Below are 23,888 nucleotides of genomic sequence, written 5' to 3' on the forward strand. Positions count from 1 at the left end.
GACTGTAACATGAGTACAGTCTCCATATCTGCATTCCAGTTTTCATTCATTTGTAGGAACAGATTCTAAAACACAGTAATCAAGTTATTTTTTTTTTTTGTGGTTCTCAAACTTGTTTATGCAAAGAACACCTGAATGTTGAAGTATTCTTTAAGTGTTAGGAGAAGTGTTATCGCCAAAAAAATGTTTACATAAATACAATAAAATATCAAAAGTTAAATTGTATTTGTCAATCAAGATAACCTGTCACATAAGCATTGTTCATTATTTTATCTTTTATTAAAATTATTCCTTTTATATGTGATGACTTTTTTAGGTCATTTGACAGTGCTTTTTGGTAGATGTGAAATATATGTAAAAGCTCTATGAAAATAATCACAGAGAAAAATTTTAAATTGTGAAAATTCTATCCTCCTCCTTATTTTTTCTTTGTAAATTAGGAAAATATTTCCTGTTTGACATTTTAATGGCATATCTTAATCTGTCTGAAAGTTAGAAGGCCTAGAGCGTCCTTTGAGAACAGTTATTTAGAGTAGTCAGATAATAATTTAGTTTTAACAGTAAACAGGGAATTCAACTATAGTAGAATTAAGCAAATTATTCAGAAAATTGTTGTGGATGGGTAAATATCTATCTGTAAGTAGTCAGCATTCTCTCTTGGAAAATAATTTTGGCAAATCTCTTTAAGTGCTATATAGGGAATTCAACTATAGTAGAATTAAGCAAATTATTCAGAAAATTGTTGTGGATGGGTAAATATCTATCTGTAAGTAGTCAGCATTCTCTCTTGGAAAATAATTTTGGCAAATCTCTTTAAGTGCTATATAGCTAGAGGACTAATAGTGTTCTTGGTTTTGGTTTGTCTACCTGGTTGGATCATCCTCTACCACTTTATAATTGTTGAAAGGAATGATGAAACTATAAATATACTAGAAAAAATACTGCTGTCTTTAAAAATATTACTATGGTGGTGAGAGCTTTTATGTACCTAACATGGATTGCTGAAACCTGAAAAATAGGTGCAGTTGCCCATGTGATGATGATGAATATTTTTGTTTGGTGACAAATATAATAAGGAAACTTAAAATATAAGTAATAAACTGGTAGAAATAAATTTATAACCATTATAACAGGTTTTAATAGTCATAATATATTAAATACTTAAAAATTAATAAGAAAAAGAAATCAGTAGAGAAATAAGTATCTGAATAACTCAGAGTAAATGTGAGTAGTACGCTTATGAATGCTGCTTAGCCATACTGAAAGTAAAAAAAGAGCATATTTAGATCAGTAGAATTGAAAACATATATTCTTAATAAGCTTGAGTGAACATACATTTTATGTGCTAATTAGTTGGATCTTGTCATTCCACAATACTTGTATACTTCAAAACATGATATTTAGGGGCTGGGATGTGGCTGAAGCGGTAGCGTGCTTCCGGGCATGTGTGCAGAGGGCCTGGGTTCGATCCTCAGCACTACATACAAAGATGTTGTGTCCGCCGAAAACTAAAAAACAAATATTAAAAAAAATTTCAACCCCTCTCTCTCTCTTTCTCTTTCTATCACTCTCTCTCTCTTTAAAAAAACATGATATTTACATGATTAACACATATCATTTATATACAATTTAAATAATAATAAAAATAAAACATTTGATGACCACATTGATGAATATTCTTAAACAGAACTTGACTAAGTACTTTATGGTGCATTTCCCAGCCTCCATTCTATGCCAGAATTCCTTATGCTACCTCCAAAAGCACAGAGAGTTTTGACATACTCCCACTGTTGGCAGTAGTGCCTGGCATATATGAATGCCTAGTAGATATAATAGATACTTGTAGAACAAATGAGTGAATGGCTTAATACAAGGAATGTTATTTAATTGCTAGGCAAAATTAAACACAAATATACATTCTGACTTTGAGAAATGTTCATGAACATTTCTTGGAGATTGATTGCAAAATGATGAAAATTTTCAAAGTAATGTTTATGAGACTGTATGTTCTATGTTTATAAAGAACATATCATATGTATGTATTTGAATATATATTTTAAGAAGTAGCTAATCTATGACAAATTATAGTATATTAGTCTATGAGTGCATATTCTTATCAAAAAGTCTAGAAGGATATCTTTTTCCTTGTTTATTAAACACTTTAGAATTTATCTTTTTTTGCAATATGAAAAAATCATTTCAATTGTTTTTTTCTGAAATTCTGAGCTTCCAACATTTTACAGATAATAAACTATAAGTATGAAACTATAGATAATATGTTAAAAATTATCTTTTTTAAAAATCATCTTTTCCCTGATAAAATAACTATCTTATTAATGTATTTCAGTATAGTCAGTAAGTTGATCATGGCAGTGTAACAGAATTAAAATGGGAAGGGGGAGATTCTTTTCCTATACTCCAGAAATGTGAAGATGTGAAAGAATAACCTTGGAAAGAAAAAATTATTGCTGATGTTGTGACAACAACATCAAAATGACAATCTTGGAGTCAGATATTAGTGCTTTTCTGTAATTTCAATGTAAAACATAATATTTTATGAGATGGTTAGATAAATGCTAATATAAAATAAAATTTTATTTCCTATTTTCCCCTTTTAACAATGCTCTTTTGACATTATGCTTAAGATGTAGTATAAAAGAGTTTTGAAGACTTTTGAATGTTAACATTTAATACCTTGTCCTTGAAGCTGTCATTTGGTACAGTATTAATGCATTTATATTGAATCATACTGTATCTTGAAGTGTTATATTGTGAGAGACATTGGTTTGATTATTAATTTATTATATTCATACTCAATAGCAAATGATTTAAGATTCTTGGGTAGAATTAATTGTTGTTTTTCTTGTCGTTTCTACAATAACATGAACTCTGAATTTTTCTGTTGTTATCAAATATGTCTCCCCCATATTCTCATTTATGTTGTTACCCCATAATGTGTAAATTTGTGTTTCAGTGATCTAAAAATTTTAAAAGAAAAATATTTATAAATGACTCTTGGTCTTTTGTTGATATTGAACAGTTAGAAATGTTTTAGGAACTTTAAAGTAGTTATAATAAAATGATACATCTATCTACCTATCTACCTACCTACCTATATAAGGAATTTTAAGATACTTTATTGCAAAGTAAAATAAACCACTGCAAATTGATAGAAAATTTTCATTAGCACAAGCAGAAAACAACTTTGATGGTTGACTTTTTGAATAGCAGGGACTCTTAAATTAATGATAATTTTCATGATGACAGTGAATTAGCAGCATCATGTAGTGTTTGTTTGCTGTAGCCACATTCTCTGCTAAGTGACTTATATGCATTATTTTAAAAAATAATTCTTGGAGTTTAAGTTAGAAATTTATATCCAATACATTAAAGCTACTTTTCTCCTGGATCATGCTATTATGAGATTTAAAATAATTTAGATTTATGTTCAAGTTCTAAGTGGGATAATTTGTACACAGTGCTATAAAAAAACTATGTACTCTTTTCCTCCTAGACATACACTATTATAAAACTTAGAAGTTAGTATTTTTTAAATTGTACTCATTTTGTTCACATTTTAGAAGAAAAATTAGAATTTAGGCCTATGTAATATAAAAGTTGATATTTAATTTTGAGCCACTGTAATATGCTTTAGTTATTTTTCTGACATATTAATAATTTAAATCTTACCATTATTTTTATTTAGAATTGTTTTTAATAGGCTAGCAAAAATGCAAGAAATAACTTTTTTCTTAATTTGATTAACATAATTTTATGACTATAAAATTGTTGCCAAGTGTTCAAAATGAAATACTCTTAATAAGGAAGACAGATTTATGTTTAGGGCCTTTGTAGTTCCCCTTGTCCCCTTTAACTCATACCAAACTCCATGCTTTCACACTCTTCCTTTAGGCAAATCCCTTAGAAGCAGAATGTTTCAATTTTACACATTTTGTGTCAATTTTCCAGACAGAAAAACAGCCTCTAGACATTAGACGTTTTTCTACGGAAAGGCAGTTTCCTTAGTTTTATTTGATTACTATAAGTTAGGTTCCTGCTGATCACTCAGACCGTTAGTGGTTACCTGACTATTTGACAAAAAACATTTCCTTTCCTTTATTTAACCTTTGACTTTGGAATGTAAAAGTTTTATCAGCTCTATGGTGGGAGTCCTCCTGTGCCACAAAATGGACTCTCTCTTTCTCTCTCCTCTCTCTCTCTCTCTCTCTCTCTCTCTCTCTCTCTCTCTCTCTCTCTCCCTCCCTCCCTCCCCCCCCCTCTCTCTCTCTCTCTCACACACACACACACACACACACACACACACACTCATAAATACATACACCACAGTCACACACAAAATCATATCTATCTTTTGTCGTAAGTCTTTAAAGAAAATTAATAATCTTACAATTAAACTTTAAATTCCTCCTGTCTTTTGTTTTAAAATAATTAGTTTTCATGTATTTGTTTTTCATTTTGTATATATTTGTAATACTATGAAAGTCACATTGACTATTAAAGAAATTACATGATCTGTTTAAAAATAGTCTTTACAATATGTTGAGTAAGTTTTTTAACTTCTAGGATTTTTAGGTTGATTGTGAAAAACAGATTTTGAATATATTTGGATGTATAAGATTTAATGAAAAATATTAATGATAATCAGTTTAAGAGCTAATAGATTACTTAAAATTATTTCTTTGAACATATATTATTTGAGAATTTCCTCAGAAACCACAAAAATAAAGATATGGGAATAACATTTCTTAACTCTCACAATGTAAGTTTATAATTTACAGTACTCATTTTCTGTATATGTGTGTGTTATATTCAGATCAAAAGTTTTGGGCATAGTTTCCTTTTTAAAAAAGGATGTTATTTTTCTCCACATATTTTGATTTAAAGTGTGAAATGGAATCTACTCAAAAGTATTGGCGTTATTATACTACTTTATGTACCCTGGACTGTTTTCTTGTGAGTAAGGAAATTGAACAGTAGGATTTCTTGTTGAATGGTTACTTTGTATCAGGCATTGTGAATTCAGTTACCTGCAAGGACCAGGTTGGTGACTCAAATGAGAAAAGTAGGTTAGGTTCCTAACTATGGACGTAAGTTTGGTGATCTGAATAACATACGACGCATATAAAGACAGAAGTCAATATTCAGCTTTAGGCATTTGTAACAGAGTGAAAAATGAGTGTCTAGTAGTGCCAGTTCTTTTGATTTTTATAGGAACAGAAATTGAGATTTTGAAGTGAATAGTATCTGAGATTTAGAAATTGACAACTTACTCAATTAAACAACAGCCACTACTCTGGGACTGTGATGATCACACAGAATATGGCCATGGGCTGGCTGGTTGCAGCCTGCAGATAGCCAGTTTACAATCTGTGTTCTAGATGCTTGCATATTTGCAATGGAAAATGTTCTTGCTTTCTTGATGCTTCAGGAACATGTGGCTGGGTTTTGGATTAATTTCACTTTAATATAAGTTATGCTTTTATTAAAAGCTGTGAATGATGTATACTCTTTAAAAGGAGATAATATCACTGAGAACCAGTGTATGTGCATAAAGAGCACATTGTCTGTGACTACACTCTGTTCTTTATAGTGATACTATGTACTGGCATATCAGGACATGCTGCTTAAACAGAAGTTTGATTCTGTCTCACTCTTTCACAAATTATGTGTACAGAAAAATGCTGGTTAGCTAATGCAGTTATGAATCTTGTGATGAGGTCTAAGCATTAGAGTGTTAAATAGATTTAAGTTATTTGGGAAGGCATCTTCTACCTTGTTTTAGACTGTTTTTTTTTTCCCCCAAACTTTTTAGCTACAGCAGTGAAAACAAAAGCAGTATAAAAATTTAAATTGGTTTAGTTACCAAAACATTAAAAGAAAAAGCCAAATTAAATAAATCCGAGACATTAGCACATCTAAACAAATGAGAGTTTAAAATATAAAGGAAATGCTCTGAACATTAATAGAGATACACAAATTTAGGTTATTATGAGTTAGCTGATTTAAGATTATACCAGAATTAGTCCAGTTTATGTAGCCATGTAAAAAACATTCAGTCATTGGACATATTTATTCAAGGGCTGGATATTTATTTTAGAAATACTTGTCTACATTGGATGATGAGCTGGATGCAGGTTGACTAGAACTCTAATCCCAAGATTGCCATTTGGCATCGTTGCAATTGTGGATAAGTTGCTTTGTATTATTTTAGTCAAATAATAGATTAAAGTAGTAGTATAAGAATTAGACAAGGTAACACAGAAATATCACAGTTATACTATTTTTTTCAGAATTTTATGCCCTTTCAACTATTTGAACACATAAATTCTGTGATTCTTAGCTTCTGCCTCTATACCCAGATGGATATATAACTGACTATTGAGTAATACACCCTAAATAGAAAAATAAAGCATATTGGGGTTAGGAAAGATGATTGTGAAAAATATCCCATAAAGGTAAAGCTGGTTTTTAAATAGTCTGATTTTTAGATGAAATCATAGTATGGTACCAGGACAAAATTCAGCAAAAGTATTCTTAGACATTTATAAAACAATAATAATTATATAACTATAGAAGGCCTAGCGTGAGAATTTAAAAATTTTTAAAAGTAAAACTAAATATGGATATTTTAAACATTTTTTTATTATCTGGATTTATCACTTTCAAAAACAAGTAAATAAATAATCCTACACATAAATTATATTTTTCTGTATAAATTAGTTGCTTAATGAAAAATTGAGCTCTAATTAAGCTTCATATATTGAAAGGAAATTATAACAAATGAAAAATAAGTATGTAGATGAGAAAACCAGAACATTTAAAAGAACATTAAGGTATATGATCTAGAGAGAAAAAGATCATCTTACTTTTTAATAGCTTATATGGGATCTATATTGTATTTTTCACTTTTATAGTGGACTAAGAAAAAAGAATAACGTTAAATAAAGTTTCACACTATTTATATAAGATGAAAAATGACAATGTAAGATATATAACTGCCTAAAATTAATAAATTCTTTTTCTAAAACTCATTGAGAACAGGATAGGAACAAACTGACTGATTATTGAGTATATTAGAATTAGAGCTTGTCTTATTTAAATGTATAGGTATGAAATATGTGACATTGAAATTTTCTTGAACTAGTCACTTCTTCAGGCCAATAAAAGTTGAAATGTGAATATGAAATGAATTTAAATGAAATAATTACATTCTAACAGTATAGTATGTCTTGATAGGATATCTCCATTAAATTATTTCTTTCAGAAACTGATGTACTCATTTGCATTTTATTGAGTTGATAACTTAATAATATTTAGGGTTTTTTAATAAATGAAAGATATAATAGAGTAGGGCTTAAAGACTTGAATAATATGAAAATTGCAGTTGTCAATACTAATTTCTGATTTTCAGATTCCCCAAAAGCTTTCACAGATTTGTCACATCCCTTTCCAAATTTTTTCAGATTCTCACACAAAGCTGTCAGCATGCTTATTGCAAACACCTATTCCAGCATTTCTTTAGGAAGCTTTTGTTTTCATTTCAGTCTGGAGTGGTTGCTTTCTAGGCTTTTGGACAATTCTTATCCTTGGACTTCTCTATACTCCCCTGGTCTTGGAGTTCTTGTTTTCTGTATCTCCCTGCATTCTTCCCTCTTAATTGCCCTTATTTTGTTGAGGATGGCTTAGGAGAATTTTTGAGTCCTTACACAATTGAGAATGGTATTATTCTATGGTCATACTTTGCAGATAGTTTCTCTGAACATGAAATTTAACTTCTTATTTTGAAGACATTGCTTTTGAGAGGTACAGTGATAGTTTGAACGTGACTCCTTTGTATGTTACCTGTTTTGTGTAACTGGGAACTCTTAGTCACTTTTCTATCCCTCTTCTTTAATTTCATGGTGATGCTCTGGTTTGGCTCATTTGTTGTGCTATTCAGTCACCCTTTTAATCAGGAAACTTGGATCTGAAGTTCTATGAAATTTTTCATTCATTTTCAAGAAAGAAACTTTCACTTCTTCCCTTTTTTTCTTTTTTTTTTTAATAGCTGCTACTTGTCAACTACATGATATATGAGACTAATAATGCCCTGATGTTTTAACATTATTATCTATCTGTCTTTTAATTCTAGTTTCTGGGAGATTTTCTTATGGTACTTTCTACCTTCCCATTGATTTAAAATTCTTGCGCTTTTAGTACTTCCAACAAGAATTCTATTTTTGTTCTATAATAATTTCTTCCTCCATTTTTTAAAATTTAAATCTAGTTTTGTTTAATAAGATCTTGTTCTTTATTCTGCTCCTAAATATATTAGGGAAAGTTTTGAAATTCTCTTCTGCTGTTTTCATAGTCTATATTTATTTGGAGATCCTTTTATATTTGTTCATTACAAAACTGCATTTGTGTCTGTATTGATCAAGTTTTGAGTGGTTGGACTGTTCATTTACATTCAAGAAGATGGTAGTAAAGTGAATTGGAAATATACTATGTGCAGAGGTGGGTTTAACATCTACTGTCTTGCTGGTTTTTAAGTTTCCCTTGTACATACCAATTCATACCCTTTTTACTCATTTATTGCTATTTTAATAGTATTTCCAAATGGCACAGATAAATGCATTATTAAGTTTGTTAGTTTTAACAAGTTGTGTAAATATATTTAAACATTATTGGCACTTTCCATGTTTTTAGTTACTATTTGTAATTATCTTAAAGAATTTTGTATTATTCTGCTGAGTAAAAGTACTATAGTTTGCCTAACTGTTCCTGTTTTGTTATGACTTTAGGTTATTCATGGTTCAAAAAGCATCATTCATCATCACTAGTAAAGCAAATATTCTATGAGGAGATTCTAATAGAATACTGTTTGTCTAAGCTTAGTTCATTGATTATTTTATCTTTAATATGCTTTATGCATGTTCTCTTCTCTGACCATTGTTTGGTAGAAGTATAACAGTGTTTTCTCTTTAAAAGTAGCTTACTATACTAATGCTTTGAAGAAAAAAAATGGGTATTTGTTAATTCATAATTAACAAAACTGTTGTGATTTATTCTTTTTCCATTTGGAAATGAAACATGGTAATAAATGTTAAATTAATAACTTTGGACCAATTTTAAATATACTAGTATTTTTATTTGTTAATAATAATATAGATTTTATTGCATACAGATGATTTTTGGATTTAGTATTTAACTTTCATAAAAAATTACACTTTGATCTAGTAAAATGAATTAGAATGACTTTAAGTCATTTTTGATTTTGGTATCTAAAAATAATTATTACTTTTTGAAATTTTTAAATTAGTCTTTCTGATATTTGTATTAATATTTATTTTAAAATTTATCATCCTACTTAAACATCATTTCTGAAGAACTGAGTAAACATATAATTCTATTATTTTTTCTTTGTAGTAATATTTAAAAAGAAATATAGTTATGTGATGCATAATGATGTGAAGGTCAATGGCAGACCACCCTTACAATGGTGATCCCATAAGATTGTGACAGTAGTGACACTGAAGCCATCTTGCTTGTATAAGGACAAGCAAGTATAAGTACATTCTGTGGTGCTCACATAAGGAAATTGCCTAAGGTCACATATCTCAGAATGTATTTCCGTAATTAAATGACACATGACTGTAATTATATATTATTTTTAAAGCTTTTTAACATTAGTTTTAATATAATATTATCTTTACAATGGTTAATTTTTATCCTGTGTTTTTAGTTATTACTATGAACTAGGATTATTTTTAGATGCTGTTGATATTTAAAAAAGTATGTAATGGTCAATTTTTCAAATAGATCTTTGATTTGTGATTTGTTTTATGAGAACCAATAGTGGATAATGTGTAAAATTTTTCTGAAGCAGTAAAGAGAATAGAATGTAGGTATAGTTCTTTTCTGTTCTTTAGGATCAGTCTGCTCAAAACATTATAAATTTAATGATTATTTAATCTGCCTTTTTCTGATTATAAATTTTAAATATGTGGACGTGTATATACAAATGCACATTTAAAATAATTTGTTTTGTCATAGTTACTTGCCGTGGTTTGAAGTATATTACAAGCTTCTAAATACTCTGGCAGATTACTTGGCTAAGGAACTGGTAAGCTATATTTTTATTTTATTTTTGTTGTGTTAAAATATACATAACATAAAATGTTATCATTTTAACCATTGTAAGTATATAGTTTTGTGGCATTAAATATATCCACATTATTCTACATCCATCAATTCTAGACATCTCTAGAAGTTTTTATATTGACAATCTGAAACTTAATACCCATTAGACTTTAACTACCCATTTCCTTCTATCCTCTTTCCTGAAAATGACCATTGTACTATATCTGCCACTATGATTCTATGTACTTCATGTAAGTGGAATCACACAATATTTATCCTTATATTCAAGATACCCATGTTGTACCATGTGTCAGAATTTCCTTTCTTCTTAAAGACTGAAGGTGGCTTTCCGTTATATCTATATATGCTGAAGTCTGTTATTTTATTCAATTGTTGGTGGACACAGATTGTATCTGCCTTTTGGCTTTGCTTTTACGAAGACAGTTGTACAAATACACATCTTTCAATCTTATACTCAGTTTTTCTTGGTGTATACCTAGAGGGGTTAATGCTGGGTAATCCAGTAATTCTGTATTTCAGTTTTTGAGGAACCATCCTACCATTTTCCACAGTGGCTACATCATTTAACATTCCCACTAGTAATGTACTAGAGTAATTTTGATTGTATTTGCTTGCTATATTTCATTTATTAATTGATTTTTTTTCTGTTCTAGGAAAATGATTTGAATGAAACACTCAAATCACTCTATAACCACCCAGTACCAAAGGCAAATACTCCCGTCACTTTGAGTGTGGTAAGTAATCACTAAATGCTTTAAGAAATCTTAGCACGGGCTGGGGATGTGGCTCAAGCGGTAGCGCGCTCGCCTGGCATGCGTGGGACCCGGGTTTGATCCTCAGCACCACATACAAAGATGTTGTGTCCGCCGAAAACTAAAGAATAAATATTAAAAAATTCTCTCTCTCTCCTTCTCTCTCTCTCACTCTCTCTTAAAAAAAAAAAAAAGAAAGCTTAGCAGTTTCTCATTTAAGAACAGTGTTACTTTAAAAAATTATTTACCATGTCACCTATGCTTCTGCTTCTGGAGAAGCTTTATCGATAGGACTAAGATTAGTAGGTGATAATTTTGAGCCTTTTGATGAGCTATAATTGTCATAACTTGATATATTTGAGTTGTGTATTTTAGTAGTTATTAAACTGAAGCACTAAAAAAATATTTTGAACTGAAAATAACTGTGAGGTTGTGATGATCTGATGAACTGAATGGTTGTGATGATCATTCATACTTCAGGTGAAAGTCATGTATAAATAAAGGAGTACATACAAAATGTGTGTGTGTATATGTGTATATAAAATCACTAGTCCCCCTAAAATGAAAACAATTGTTAATAAGAATAGAAAATGACATTGCCACAAATGACATGCAGGATGAAAATACTGGATGAAGAGTTCTTGTTCTTTCCTTAGTCTGAAATATGTCTTCTGATATAATCACAAAATAATGTAAGTATCATTAGAGTTTGTCAAAACAGCAAGCCTGTTTACTATTGAAACTTTTTAATGAACTGTGCCATCTATATCTAAAAATAGACTAAAAACAAAGTTCATGGTAGTAAAATGTGGATATTTTCATTAATATTCTCCATTACTTTGGCATGTGAAACTGAAGGTTGAATTTTATTTATATTGATTTGTTTCTTTCACAATGATAGTAAACTTCCATATTAACAAACAAGAAAAAATTTTACCAGGCAAGAAAAATTGCTAGGATAAGTAATTTGAAATATAGATAGTAATAGGTATTTTGTGTTTTTGCAAGATAAGGAAATCATTATTATTATTCTTTCTTTGGTAACAACTTTCTCCTTGCCTTATACAATTATATTTATATTATAATTTAATAATAGTATTTTTTCTTACTTAACTCCATTTTCACTGTCACACCCTCATTCAGGTGCTAAGCACTTCAGATTGTCCTTAGTCTAGAATCTTTCCTTCCAGTTCTTTCTTCAAATTAAACTATCTTAAACCTTGTAAAGTCCACTACTGAAAAACAACTCCTCATTTTATATACAGAATTTGTTTGAACTTTTGGCCAGGCTTTCTGGACCATCCAATTCCTAATTTTATTCTAACTTTTCATGTTCTGTATCACAATTTTTTCTTAAATCATTCCTTACAGTGGTCACATTGTTTAGCCCAGTTTCTTGAATGAAACATCTTGCTTTTCTTTTGCACTGAATCTTATTTATAGACTGTCTATATTTAGACTAGCTCAGTTTCCACCTTTGTGAAGCTCTTGGTACACACCTCAACGTGTTCTTTCTTTCCTGTGATCTCTGCTGCCTTGTGTCTGCATCATGTTTTGTTGGATACTGCCAAAGTGGAAAGAGACTGGGGATGGAAAGCCAAGAAGACCCTGGATATTTTTAATCAAATTTGAGAGTCATCAGCAGAGATAGTTGTAGCTTTGTGAAAAATATACTGTAGAGAATATGGAGAAGAGGCTAAGGTCTAATTGCCCAATTAGACTGTGAGGATGAAGAAAAGAAATCCATTGGAAAAAATAGAGGAAAGAACAGATAGGGAGAAATTCACACTCATAGGTCATGAAAGCCAAAAGAATGCAGTGTGTATGGTTAATGGCAATACAGCAGAAAGGCAGCAGAAAGTGCAAGCAAAACAAAGAATAATCATTGGTTTTCCAAAAAGAACTCCTCTTTCTTTGAAAGTATTATGTTTGTAGTGATTCTGACACTTTGCTAAAGAGTTGTGAAAATTTATTTCCCTTTAATTGACATATAATAATTTTACCTATTTATGGGATGCAGTGTTGTGTATGTGTAGACAATGAAATCAGAATCAGTTAGTTATACTTGGAATCTCTGCTTCTATGACAAATTTTTAGATTTCAAATATGAGTTAAATCACTTATATATCCTTCTGTGTCTGACTTGTTTCATTTTAAATAATAAGCTCTATTTTCATGCATGTTGCCACAAATGACATAATTTCATTTCTTATTGCTGAATATTCTGTTGTATATATGTATCATTTAAAAATACGTATGCATTCATTGTCAGATGGGGAGGTTAATGCCATGTCTGGTATGTTATGAACAATGATGCATTGAACCTGGGAGTGAAGACATTCTGGTTTCCCTTCTTATGGCCAGACACCTAGTAGTGGGGATACTGAATCATATGGCATTTCTATTTTTAATTTTTTGAAGAACCTCTATATTGTTTTCCATAATGGTTGTGCTAATTTACGTTTCCACTAACAATATATAAAAGTTCCCCTTTATACCCTCCACAACTCTTATTATTTTTTGTCTTTTGGATAATAGCATTGTAACTGGGCTGAGGTGATAACACATTTTGGTTTTGATTTGCATTTTCTTGATAGCTATTTATGTTGATTTTTTTCTATATATATTTTGGTAAGTTAGGTTTTTGAATAGCCTATGATATCTTTCACTTTTTCTACACCTAGTCTCAAGTGTTTGGTAAAATAACTTGTTACCTATGTTTAAATTTCATTTGCTTCTAATAACAGAATGTACCCAGTGTTACACACTGCTAATGAGGGACAATTTTGGGATTAGAACATTTATCTTCAACTACTAGTAGAGATTTTAGTTTTATGTTGCCAGATTAAAAATTTATGATCATGGAAGTTTTCTTGAAAGTGGGTTAGTGGTCACTAGAATATCAGATTTTATGAGATGTTAAATGTCTAAAAATTGATTTTTTTGAAACTGTGTTTCAAAATCATTAAATAACCATAGTGTTCTCTACTCTCACAATATAAAAATACTTTCTTTAGGATTTTTTCTAGCATAGAATTACCAAATCAGCATTTAAAATAACACTTATAATCAATGGATAATGTAGCTGCATGAGTTTCTCTCAAAAACACTTTTACATAAGTTTCCCCTATATTCATTTTTTCTTATGTATTATAAGAATCAAGAAATATTTATTGCCAGTGAGCAAGTATTGAAAGATCAGCTCTCACTAATACCGGTGAGTTGAAAGACATTGGCTTCTAAAAATCATTGTGAAATTGGGAACAAAGTTGCTTCTTTTTCTCTGCCTTTAAAATTCACCTCAGTCCTATGGGAAATGGTAGACTTACTCTTTAAAAAAATAATCATTTCGAATATATTTTCTGTTTATACTATCTTTTAAACCATGTTCTTATCAAATATAGTTATTGAAAACCTATCCAAATAAAATTAATAGAGACCAAATATGCATGTTCTCCATCTTCAGAAAAAGCAGTTTTAAAGCACATTCACAGCATGAAATTTTTGTCACAAGATTATCTTGTGGTTTATCTCAGATTATTTTTCCACCATGGAAAATGATACATTATGACTGTGTTAACCAGCCTTGTTCTCTCTAGTTTAATTGTGCTCTAATACTGCCTAGAAAAGTTTCTGTCTGAATCAAGATATTAAAATAATTTGTAGCTTAATATGAACAGAAAATAAAACAGTTTTTGATGATTAAGTTGCACTTTGATTTTATAAATATTTGTAAATATTGTGGGAAATATGAAGGCATATATACTATGTTTTGTATGTAAATATTTCAGTGAGCTATTGTATTGTTTGGTACATTGTAGCATTTGATCCTTGTTCACTTGGTGTGTGAAAGTCATTTTGTGATGATATTTTTAAGATTTAAGCATTTAATAACTGTGTTTTACAAAGAGATTTATTGTGACAGCTTATAAACTCTGGAATTTTAATATATTTTGACATATTTTTGGGAGGAGAAGCTTTGTTTCTCTAGTCTACCTAAATTAGATATGTTTTAAGAATATATACTCATAATTTTATATATATATATATATATATGTATCCACACACATACATACAGGTGTATATATGTGTGTGTGTGTGTGTGTGTGTATAATTTTTTTGTTCTCTACTTTTTTACTTACATTATGGATTCCTGCATAGAAGAATAGTATAATTATGAGTATATCTGCATTTGTGAGAAATAATGAAGAAATAAAGAATAATGGGTCTTATGTCTTTTTCCTTTTTATTTGTTCTGTTATACATTTCTTAATATGTTGTTGATAAAGAAATTAAGAAAAATGATATGAGGGAAAGTATTTCTTCATTTAGAACATGTAGGTAGGATCTTACACATTCAGTTAGGTCCTGAGTTTCCCTGAATCAAGTTGAGGTATGGGTATATGTGTATAAAATCTTTGGTAATATACTCTTTTTGGCCTTAACTGAAAAGTCATTGTTAAATTTATATAAACCTGCTCTTTCATTTAAGAGTTTCTTAAATTCAACAAATCTTGAGTGTCAGCCCATGACATTTATTAATTAAACAATTTTCTTATTTTTAATCCCAAAATTTAATTCTTTTCTTACATGATTTATTTTTACTGATTAGCATTCCTACTTCATTGCCCCTGATGTAACTGGACTCCCAACAATACCTGAGAGTGTAAGTTTTCTGTTTTTTACTTTTATTACTTATATTACAAATTTTATTTATTTTGGTCTCACTCTTATGGATTCCTGCTTAGAGAAATAAGATACATTATAACTGTCTGTATTTGTGAGAAATAATGAAGAGATAAACAATAATGGTGTTGTATTCTTTTCCTCTTTATGCATCTGCCCTGTTATACCTTTCTTAATATGTCCTTGATAAAGAAAATTGGGAAAAATTATCTGAGGAATAGATAGTTATGAACATTCTGTTAGGTTCTGCTTCCCTATACAAAGCTGAGAACGTGTCTCAGGAGATGGCTACTTTAATGAACTGACCACTGCTTTTTAGATTTCTTGTCTATGACTCTGTCCTAATCTAAGTGTCCTATACTTGATTTCCTGGTTTTATTTTAAAGTAATATATATTTCATGAAGCTTGAAGAGTATTATAAGAAATTGGAAAAATGAATTAATTTTGCATTTTAATTAGAGTTCAAATTAATATATTGTTGATAAAGAATTAAGAAAAATGATATGAGGGAAAGTATTTCCTCATTTAGAACACTTAGGTAGGGTCTTACATATTCAGTTAGGTCCTGAGCTTCCCTGAATCAAGTTGAGGTGTGCATATATGTGTAAAAAATCTTTGGTAATGTACTCTTTTTGGCCTTAACTGCTTGTGTGAAAAAATTATTGTTAAATAATTTTTCATTTAAGAGCCTCTTAAATAGTAGAAGTAGTCTGTGTTTCTATAATGTCACAAATTAATATTTTATGCAAAAGTTTACATGGGTAAGTGGAAATAACAAATATTTTTTGCTTTTTTAAATAACTATGAAAATATAATATTCCCTTATATATTTTTTCTTCAGTTTCTCTTGGAAAGTTGAACTGAATCTAAATAATTCAATCAAAAGTCAAGGGAAAATCAGTTGGAAAAATATATGTTCAAGTACACTTATTATTTACCTAAGAATTCTACTCTTTTTTCAAATGTTTTCAAACCTACTGAGTGAAAATAAAGAAGGCAAGTGTAAATATTCTAATACTCAAAATAGAATATCTAATCAAAACTGTTTCTAGTAGAGGTGAATCCTGGGAAACCCTATTTAAAAGGATTTTTTTAGACAACCCCTATGAAAAGACATAGCATTATTTCTCTTACTATGGGCCTGAGATAGATCCTCAAGTGTCAAGGCCCATCACAGATAGTGGGGTCTTGACCTCTGCACCTTGTGCACAGGGCATCCTTCTATATTTACCTCATGGACAACTGACCATATCTTGGCTTATGTGGTTCTGGCCCCTCCACAGCAGAGTTTCAAATACAAAGTCAAAGTAACTCTCTTCTATCTTCTATCCTCTCCACCTTTCTCTTACATTTACCAACAGACAACTAATAGCTTCAATTAACAAATACCATGGATTTTTAAAGACTATTACTTTGAAAGTTTTAGAGAAATAAACATTCTAATGAAATGCCACCGAGAATAAAAGTTTTTAAAATCTCCCTTAACGCATTTTATTTAGCAAAAAAGTCTTGTTTAGGGGGAAACAAACAAACAAACAAACAAACAAAGGACAGAAATATTAAGAAGCATTCTATGTTGTGAAATAATTCCCTATCTAAAAATTATCTACCTTTAAAATTATAGGAAAATATTAATATTTAATGTTGTGAATGTAACTTTGTATATGCAGTATGGAAGTGGAAGGTGAAGTGGGCCTTAATAAAACAGGAAATGGATCTCTCCCCATCAATTCAACATCACTGACTGATATATAGTCTCTACTGATATGTTCTTCTCTGACTACCAGTTTATTCTGATATAGTTTCTGTCTTTTCAAAATTGAAAAAAAAAAAGCAGGATTTCTTTTCTTTTTGCCCAACTAAGTTTCATCCTTCCAGGTCATAGTCCACCTGGTAGTACAGTTTCAATTTATTATCATATCTTAATAAGTTTCTCCATTACTTTATTGCTTCCTGATATGCTTAAATTTGATTACAGAAAGCTAAAAATTAGTAATTTCAAGGAGAGAATCTGAAAATCAATTTAATTCGTCCCAATTTTTTCCTTATGTAGGATACATCTTATAAGAGTGTTAAATCAAGGAATCAATTTAGGATATCACCAAATACATTTGGTTATAGTGGTATAAAGCAAGCCTGACAGGTGGTACAAACAAAGGATATTCCTTAATAAAGAATCAAGGACTTCTTATAAATCCATCTTATCCTTTGGTTGTCTTGTGTATTGGACAATGATTTTTGCCTGCAGAGTGAATGACAAACATGAGAAGACTCAGAGAATTCTGGAACAGTGGTTTTTCAAAAATTACTGTCTATAAGAATCATCAGGAGTATATGTTTAAACAGCAGTTTCTTAGGACCATACTCTGAAGATAATAATAAAGTAGTTTGGTGGGGGCCCAGGAAATCAGCTTCTTTTCAAATACTTGGTGTTGGGGGAGGGAGGCTGGGAAATATTCGACCCTCTGATCACCCTCTGAGAAACACTTTTGTGGAGAGGGTTATGCTTCCAATAATAATGGAATATTGCATGCTTCATGTAGCAGCAGAATAGTATTAAATTTAATTATTTTAATGAATGCCACTTTTAATAACAACATTCTTTGAACTTTAAAACTTTTTGATAAAAGTATAAAATGTTTTTCTTCATATTCACCATAAGCTGTAACTTGAGAATTATTTTTCACTTGTACAGAGAAATCTTACAGAATATTTTGTTGCTGTGGATGTGAACAATATGCTGCAACTGTATGCCAGTATGCTGCACGAAAGGCGCATCATTATTACCTCTAGCAAATTAAGCACTGTAAGTACTTCACACTTTCCTTTTAAATAGCATGTATTGAGTGTTTCACAAAAAGACCTAAAAACCTCTGCAGATTTAGAAATGTGTTATGTGTACTTATAAGACAATATCTACATACTTTTTTATATATGGTTTTAATCTGGCTCTTGAAGTACAAAAGTCTGATTTATAGAAGGCTTTCTCAGATGCATTAAATCAGGTTAATTATTTTTTCTTATCAGGAGATGAGAGTTTTTTTTTCTCTTTTTAACTCTCCACAGTTCATTTTAGTACCTTCTACCACATAAAGAATTCTTAAGAGCTATTATGAGATCTTTATTATTCACTTATGGCTTTTTCCATTGGAGCTACTTGAAAGAAATCAAGGGGCCATGATAATAGCTGCTACCCTAACCTGGTAATAGGTAGATTCATCTTTGTTGCCAAGTAGTGGTTTGGGAGTAGATTCTATAATAGTTCTGGTTTGGAGGAGCTCTTCAGACTGATAATAACTTAAAAGTCAAAGTAGCATTTTTTATAAATCACAGGTTTTATGACACTCACTAAAATGTTCTTTTGGAAGGTCTTCATTACTGTGGTAAAGGCTGTGAGAATAGGAGGATTTTCTTGGGTCACAGAAAAAATTTTAAATGTATTTTTCTGGTTTTCATAATTTATTCTGCATTAAGCATAAAAATATGTTTTTTCAACTTTTTAGTTAATACAAACTTAAAGTTTTGAGTAATCTGTAAGATATTAAAAACCATTATTCAATACTGCATGAGTTTGCTTCTCCACATATTTGTTTACTTGATAATAAATAAAACCATAATTTTAATATTTTATTTTCCTAGAGTAGAAATAACAAATTTATAATATTTTAGCACCTAAAAGTAGAATGAGGGTTAGGATTTCTTTATTTCTTTGGGATATCTGTTTAGTATTTAATAATGAGCAAGGTATTTTCAGAGACAATGGTCATCCCAAGGCCAAAAAACTAGAAATATTAATGAGAAACTAGGTTTCCTAATTCTGTCTTGGCTTATTTCTTTTGCTTTACAATTGAAAAAGTAAAATTTTGAGATTTTAAATATTTAATATTGATGAACTCACTTTTCCCCAAATTGAAATACATTGTACATGTTGAAAAATGTAAGCATATAAAGGAGTAAATGTGAAAAAGTGATGAGGTAGTATCAGAGAGTAAGTACTGTAATGTAGGTCATATTTTTCTTATACATCTTTAAAACATGTTGAGATGTTCAATCTGAATCACATGGTACTTTGACTCACTGCTTCAGAGGTTCAGTCCATGGTTGGCTGCTGATTCCATAGTTCAGGGCCTGAGGTAAGGCAAAACATCATGGCAGAGGGCATGGTAGAGGAAAGATGCTCAGTTCATGAAGCCAGGAAGGAGAGAGAGAGAGAGAGAGAGAGAGAGAGAGAGAGAGAGAGAGAGAGAGAGAGAGAGAGAGAGAGAATGAGAATGAATGCAGGTATGTGAGAAAGCGCTTGAGAACAAGAAATCATGGATAATATAATCCCCAAAAGCACACCAGCAGTGACCTACTTCCTCCACCCATGCCCTCTCTATGGTTACCACCCATGAATCCATTCAAATTATTAACCCATCAAATGGATTAATTGACTGATTAAGTTACAGCTCTCATAATCTAATCATTTGACCTCTGAACATTTCTTTATTGGTTCACACTTGAGCATTCAGGGGTTATCTCATATCTAAACCATAACATTTTATATATTTGAGTTTCTACTGTTTTTAACTTATCACTGAAGTAAACCCATTGTTTATTCTCTGTCCACCTCTTCCTCCTTAATTTTTAAACATGATATTAATATTATAAAGGATATTTTTATATTGATTTTATGAAAATTAAAATAATTGTACAAATTGTTTTATAGGATTAACTTTATAAGAACTAATTTGTATTAGGATTAATTCATGCAGCAAATATTTATTAGGTACATATTATGCATCAGATATTTTCCTACATACTAAGAATTCAACAGAAAGCAAAACAAAGTTCAAGCAATCTTGGTGCTTATATCCAACTGTTGTGAAACAGATAAACAAATGAACAAATAAATAGTTGTTATTTCATACAGTGCTGAGTACTATTTGTAAAGGATAAAGTGAGTGTGCTTGTACAGAGGATAAGGCAAGAGCCAGGTTTTGGTTTTATGTAAGGTAGTTGTGGGAGGGAATGCCTCTCCAGTGAGATAGAATTTAGGCAGAGATCTGAGGAAAATAAGCTATGTGAATGGAGTGTAAGCTGCTGCGTTTAGAACACAGTAGGAATAAATCTGAACACGTGTTTTTGAAAAATATTTGGTTTTATTTTAATTTTTATCCCTCTCTTAGAGGATGTGTAACCTTTCTGACTTGGTTTCTTCAAGAGTAATTGCAATCTTAATCTCATAGGGTTGCTATAAGAATTAATGGACACAAACACATAATAGAAGTGCTTAAGATTATGTCTATGTAGGATAAATGTTTAGGTTTTTTTTTAAAGAGAGAGAGAGAGAGAGAATTTTAATATTTATTCTTTAGTTTTCGGCGGACACAACATCTTTGTTTGTATGTGGTGCTGAGGATCAAACCCGGGTCCCACGCATGCCAGGCGAGCGCGCTACCGCTTGAGACACATCCCCAGCCCTTAACTGTAGTTTTATAATAGCCTAGATTTGTAGTTTAGAGCAAAAATTAACATGCCTATCCTTTAATTTAATATTTATTTAATATTTTACTAAAACGTATTGTTTTAAAGGTTGGTATTATGTAGGGAGTTGTTTCCTATGTTCAAGGTCAACTTAATATCGGCAGTTTATGACAGTTCTTAAAAACTTTTGGGTGATGTCACTTGTAAGTTACCAGCTCTGTTTTGGATCATTCTCTGGGGCAGTTGAACTGATAAAATAAATATAATTCAATTTGCTTCTCATGATCTTCTTACCCTTGTAATGTGGGAGAAGCTGCTTTACTTGAATCTATCTTGACCAATTCTCTGATATATATAGTAGCTATAAATATATGTGCTATAACTTCCATGGATAGTAAAATTTAAGATGAAGGATTAATGTCATGATATAAATTAGAGATAAAGTATTTTTTAATAAAAGCTTAATGAAATCGCTGAAATATCCAAAGAAAGAATTATCACTAAAGAATTGACTTGATTTTAAGATTTTTACATTCTTGTATTTTTACATACCATAGGAACTATAACTTACTTAATATTAATGCAAATATTTTTTCATTCCTTGATCATCTTTTAAACATATATAGCCAAAATCTCAATTATTATAAGAACCCATATAAGTTAAAGTGTCTTAACATTCACAATTCTATTATTTTAGCAGTTTGTTTGCCTTGGTGGTTTACTCTTGAAAACCATAACATTTTTCTGATTATGTTAAAGTGATGTTTGTCAAACTATAGCTTGCTGTAGTTTTTTTTTTTTTTCATGGCAATACAGTGGTAGGGAATCAACTAACTTAAGGGGACCCTTTCTTCAGATGCTATTTGTAATTAAGAATGATTAGTTTTAACTTTTGTGAAAGATAAAACTTAAAATAAAAATATTTAGTTTTAAGATATATAAGCAAAAATATCAAGACTGTTATTATGTCTTGAAGATTTTAACAGGTTTTCCTCCCATTTATTCAAGTGTGTATTGTGTTAGGATTAATTATTATATTTTTACATGTTTGAGTTTAATAAACAGGGACATCATCAATTTTGTTTTTATTATTTGATTTATACATTAATAAGTATACATGAAATGGTTTGCAATAATCCTGAACTAGAAAATTGATTTTATGCATGCTGTAGGCAGGCCTTAGATGTTTAAGCCCCAAGTGAATCTTGGTAGCCTAGCAGAATATCCTCTCAGACTCTCATATATTCAAAGCAAAGGAATAAATCATGGTATTACAAGGTTGTATCAGTTGACTTATTGCTGTTTTGTGACCATAGGTAGGGAAGACTGCTGTTTAAAGTCATGTCATCCGTTCTCAAATCAGTCAGGCATGAAGCCTTGTCATATGCCTCTATAATTGTACCACACCAGACTTTCTCTAACTAGTCAGCTGGGGCTGTGCATTTTGTCTCAAACACCCGGCTGGCCAGCATCTGACAGGAGCTTTCTCATCATCCTGTCAGTAATATGTTAACTAGAGTGTATCTTTGTGGCCTGTAGAAGCAGGTGGAAGGGATGCCTCTCTTTAAAGCAGATGTCTAAGTGTTAGCTACTATTTGGACCAATATTTAGTTGGTAAATATTACCATCTTAAAGTCTGTAAGCATGTTAGTTACAGAGATTTGATTGTGCAGTGCCTTTTCTTTCTAGAGTATTTAGAGCAAGCAATATGCTGTGAGTGTTGGAATTGCATTAATAAACTGTAATTTCTTCCTTTGTTATAGTTGCCCCCAGGCATTTAAGCATATGCTTTTCTCTCCCTTTCTCATTAATTCTATCAAGGGCATACACAAAAGGAAATCTTGTGATTCCCCAGAAAATCAGCCCTTAAAACAGATTTTATATGTTTAGTTTGACTAAAGAGGAGTCCAGAGGATTTTAACCTCTCCATCTGGATTGTACATATTCTTGATTTGTCTATTAATGGTACCACCTGTATCAGCATTTAATCTGAAACCTGAAGCTCAGAGATTCTTCCTGGAGATTAAGAATTGAACAGTTGGCAGAAGAACAAAGAGTATGCAGGCCTACTTGTTTCTTAAGGTTCTTGAAGAGTGCTTTTGACCTTTGTGTTCTTCAGGCTTTAAGGAGTGGTGCAGTTAAAAATTGTTATTGGGCTGAGGTTGTGGCTTAGTGGTAGAGTGATCGCCTTGCATGTGTGAGACCCTGGGTTCGATCCTCAGCACCACATAAAAATAAATAAGTGAAATAAACGTATTGTGTCCAACTATAACTAAAATATAAATATTTAAAAAAATTATTATCAGAACCTTTCAGAGAAAGATATTTTAGGAACAATTTTTAGATTGTGAATTCTACCCAATTATATCAGCTGAAACTCTAGGTAATAATTCTGCTTATCATTGCATTGTCTGACATGTACACTGCTGTTGTGAACATTGTGGTATGGCTGACTGCAGTGTTGAAATGGGCATGTTGATGTCATCATGAAATGCCTTTTAGGTAGGGATGTGTGGAGGTTATTTGGAGGAGGTCTCAAAGGAAAACTAGAAGTATTTCTAACTTGCAGTTCTCTTGGAGCTAAAAGCTCTGTTTTTCATGGAATTAATCACATATGTTTCTGGCTTAGAGTTTAGTCCATTTGTCTTTTAAAAGTGAACAATTGGCTATTAATTCACAAAGAAGAATTTTTAGTAAAACAATTATGGAATTGTCTCAGAGGTGTATTAAATTGTTGCTCCCCTAGGTTCTATAAGTTTTGTTCTTGTAACAAATCACCAGAGTGGCCTTGGACAATTTCAGCTTACTGAAGAATTTTC

General features: G+C 30.7%; 1 protein-coding gene across 3 annotated transcripts in view; it reads left to right on the plus strand.

Annotated features, from left to right (window-relative positions):
• The window catches only part of Dennd1b (DENN domain containing 1B), a 225,911-nt gene that overhangs the window by 90,803 nt on the left and 111,220 nt on the right, over positions 1-23,888 (plus strand). Inside the window, exons 6-9 of one of the 3 annotated variants that reach the window (XM_026401485.2) lie at positions 10,057-10,126; positions 10,818-10,898; positions 15,529-15,582; positions 18,299-18,409. In XM_026401485.2, the coding sequence (XP_026257270.1) occupies positions 10,057-10,126; positions 10,818-10,898; positions 15,529-15,582; positions 18,299-18,409 (316 nt within the window). The remainder of the gene's footprint in view (positions 1-10,056; positions 10,127-10,817; positions 10,899-15,528; positions 15,583-18,298; positions 18,410-23,888) is intronic. The other 2 variants (XM_077802286.1, XM_077802287.1) reach the window with 2 other exon arrangements.

Source organism: Urocitellus parryii, chromosome 9, assembly GCF_045843805.1.
Source record: "Urocitellus parryii isolate mUroPar1 chromosome 9, mUroPar1.hap1, whole genome shotgun sequence".
In the NCBI taxonomy this organism is placed as follows: Eukaryota; Metazoa; Chordata; class Mammalia; order Rodentia; family Sciuridae; genus Urocitellus; species Urocitellus parryii.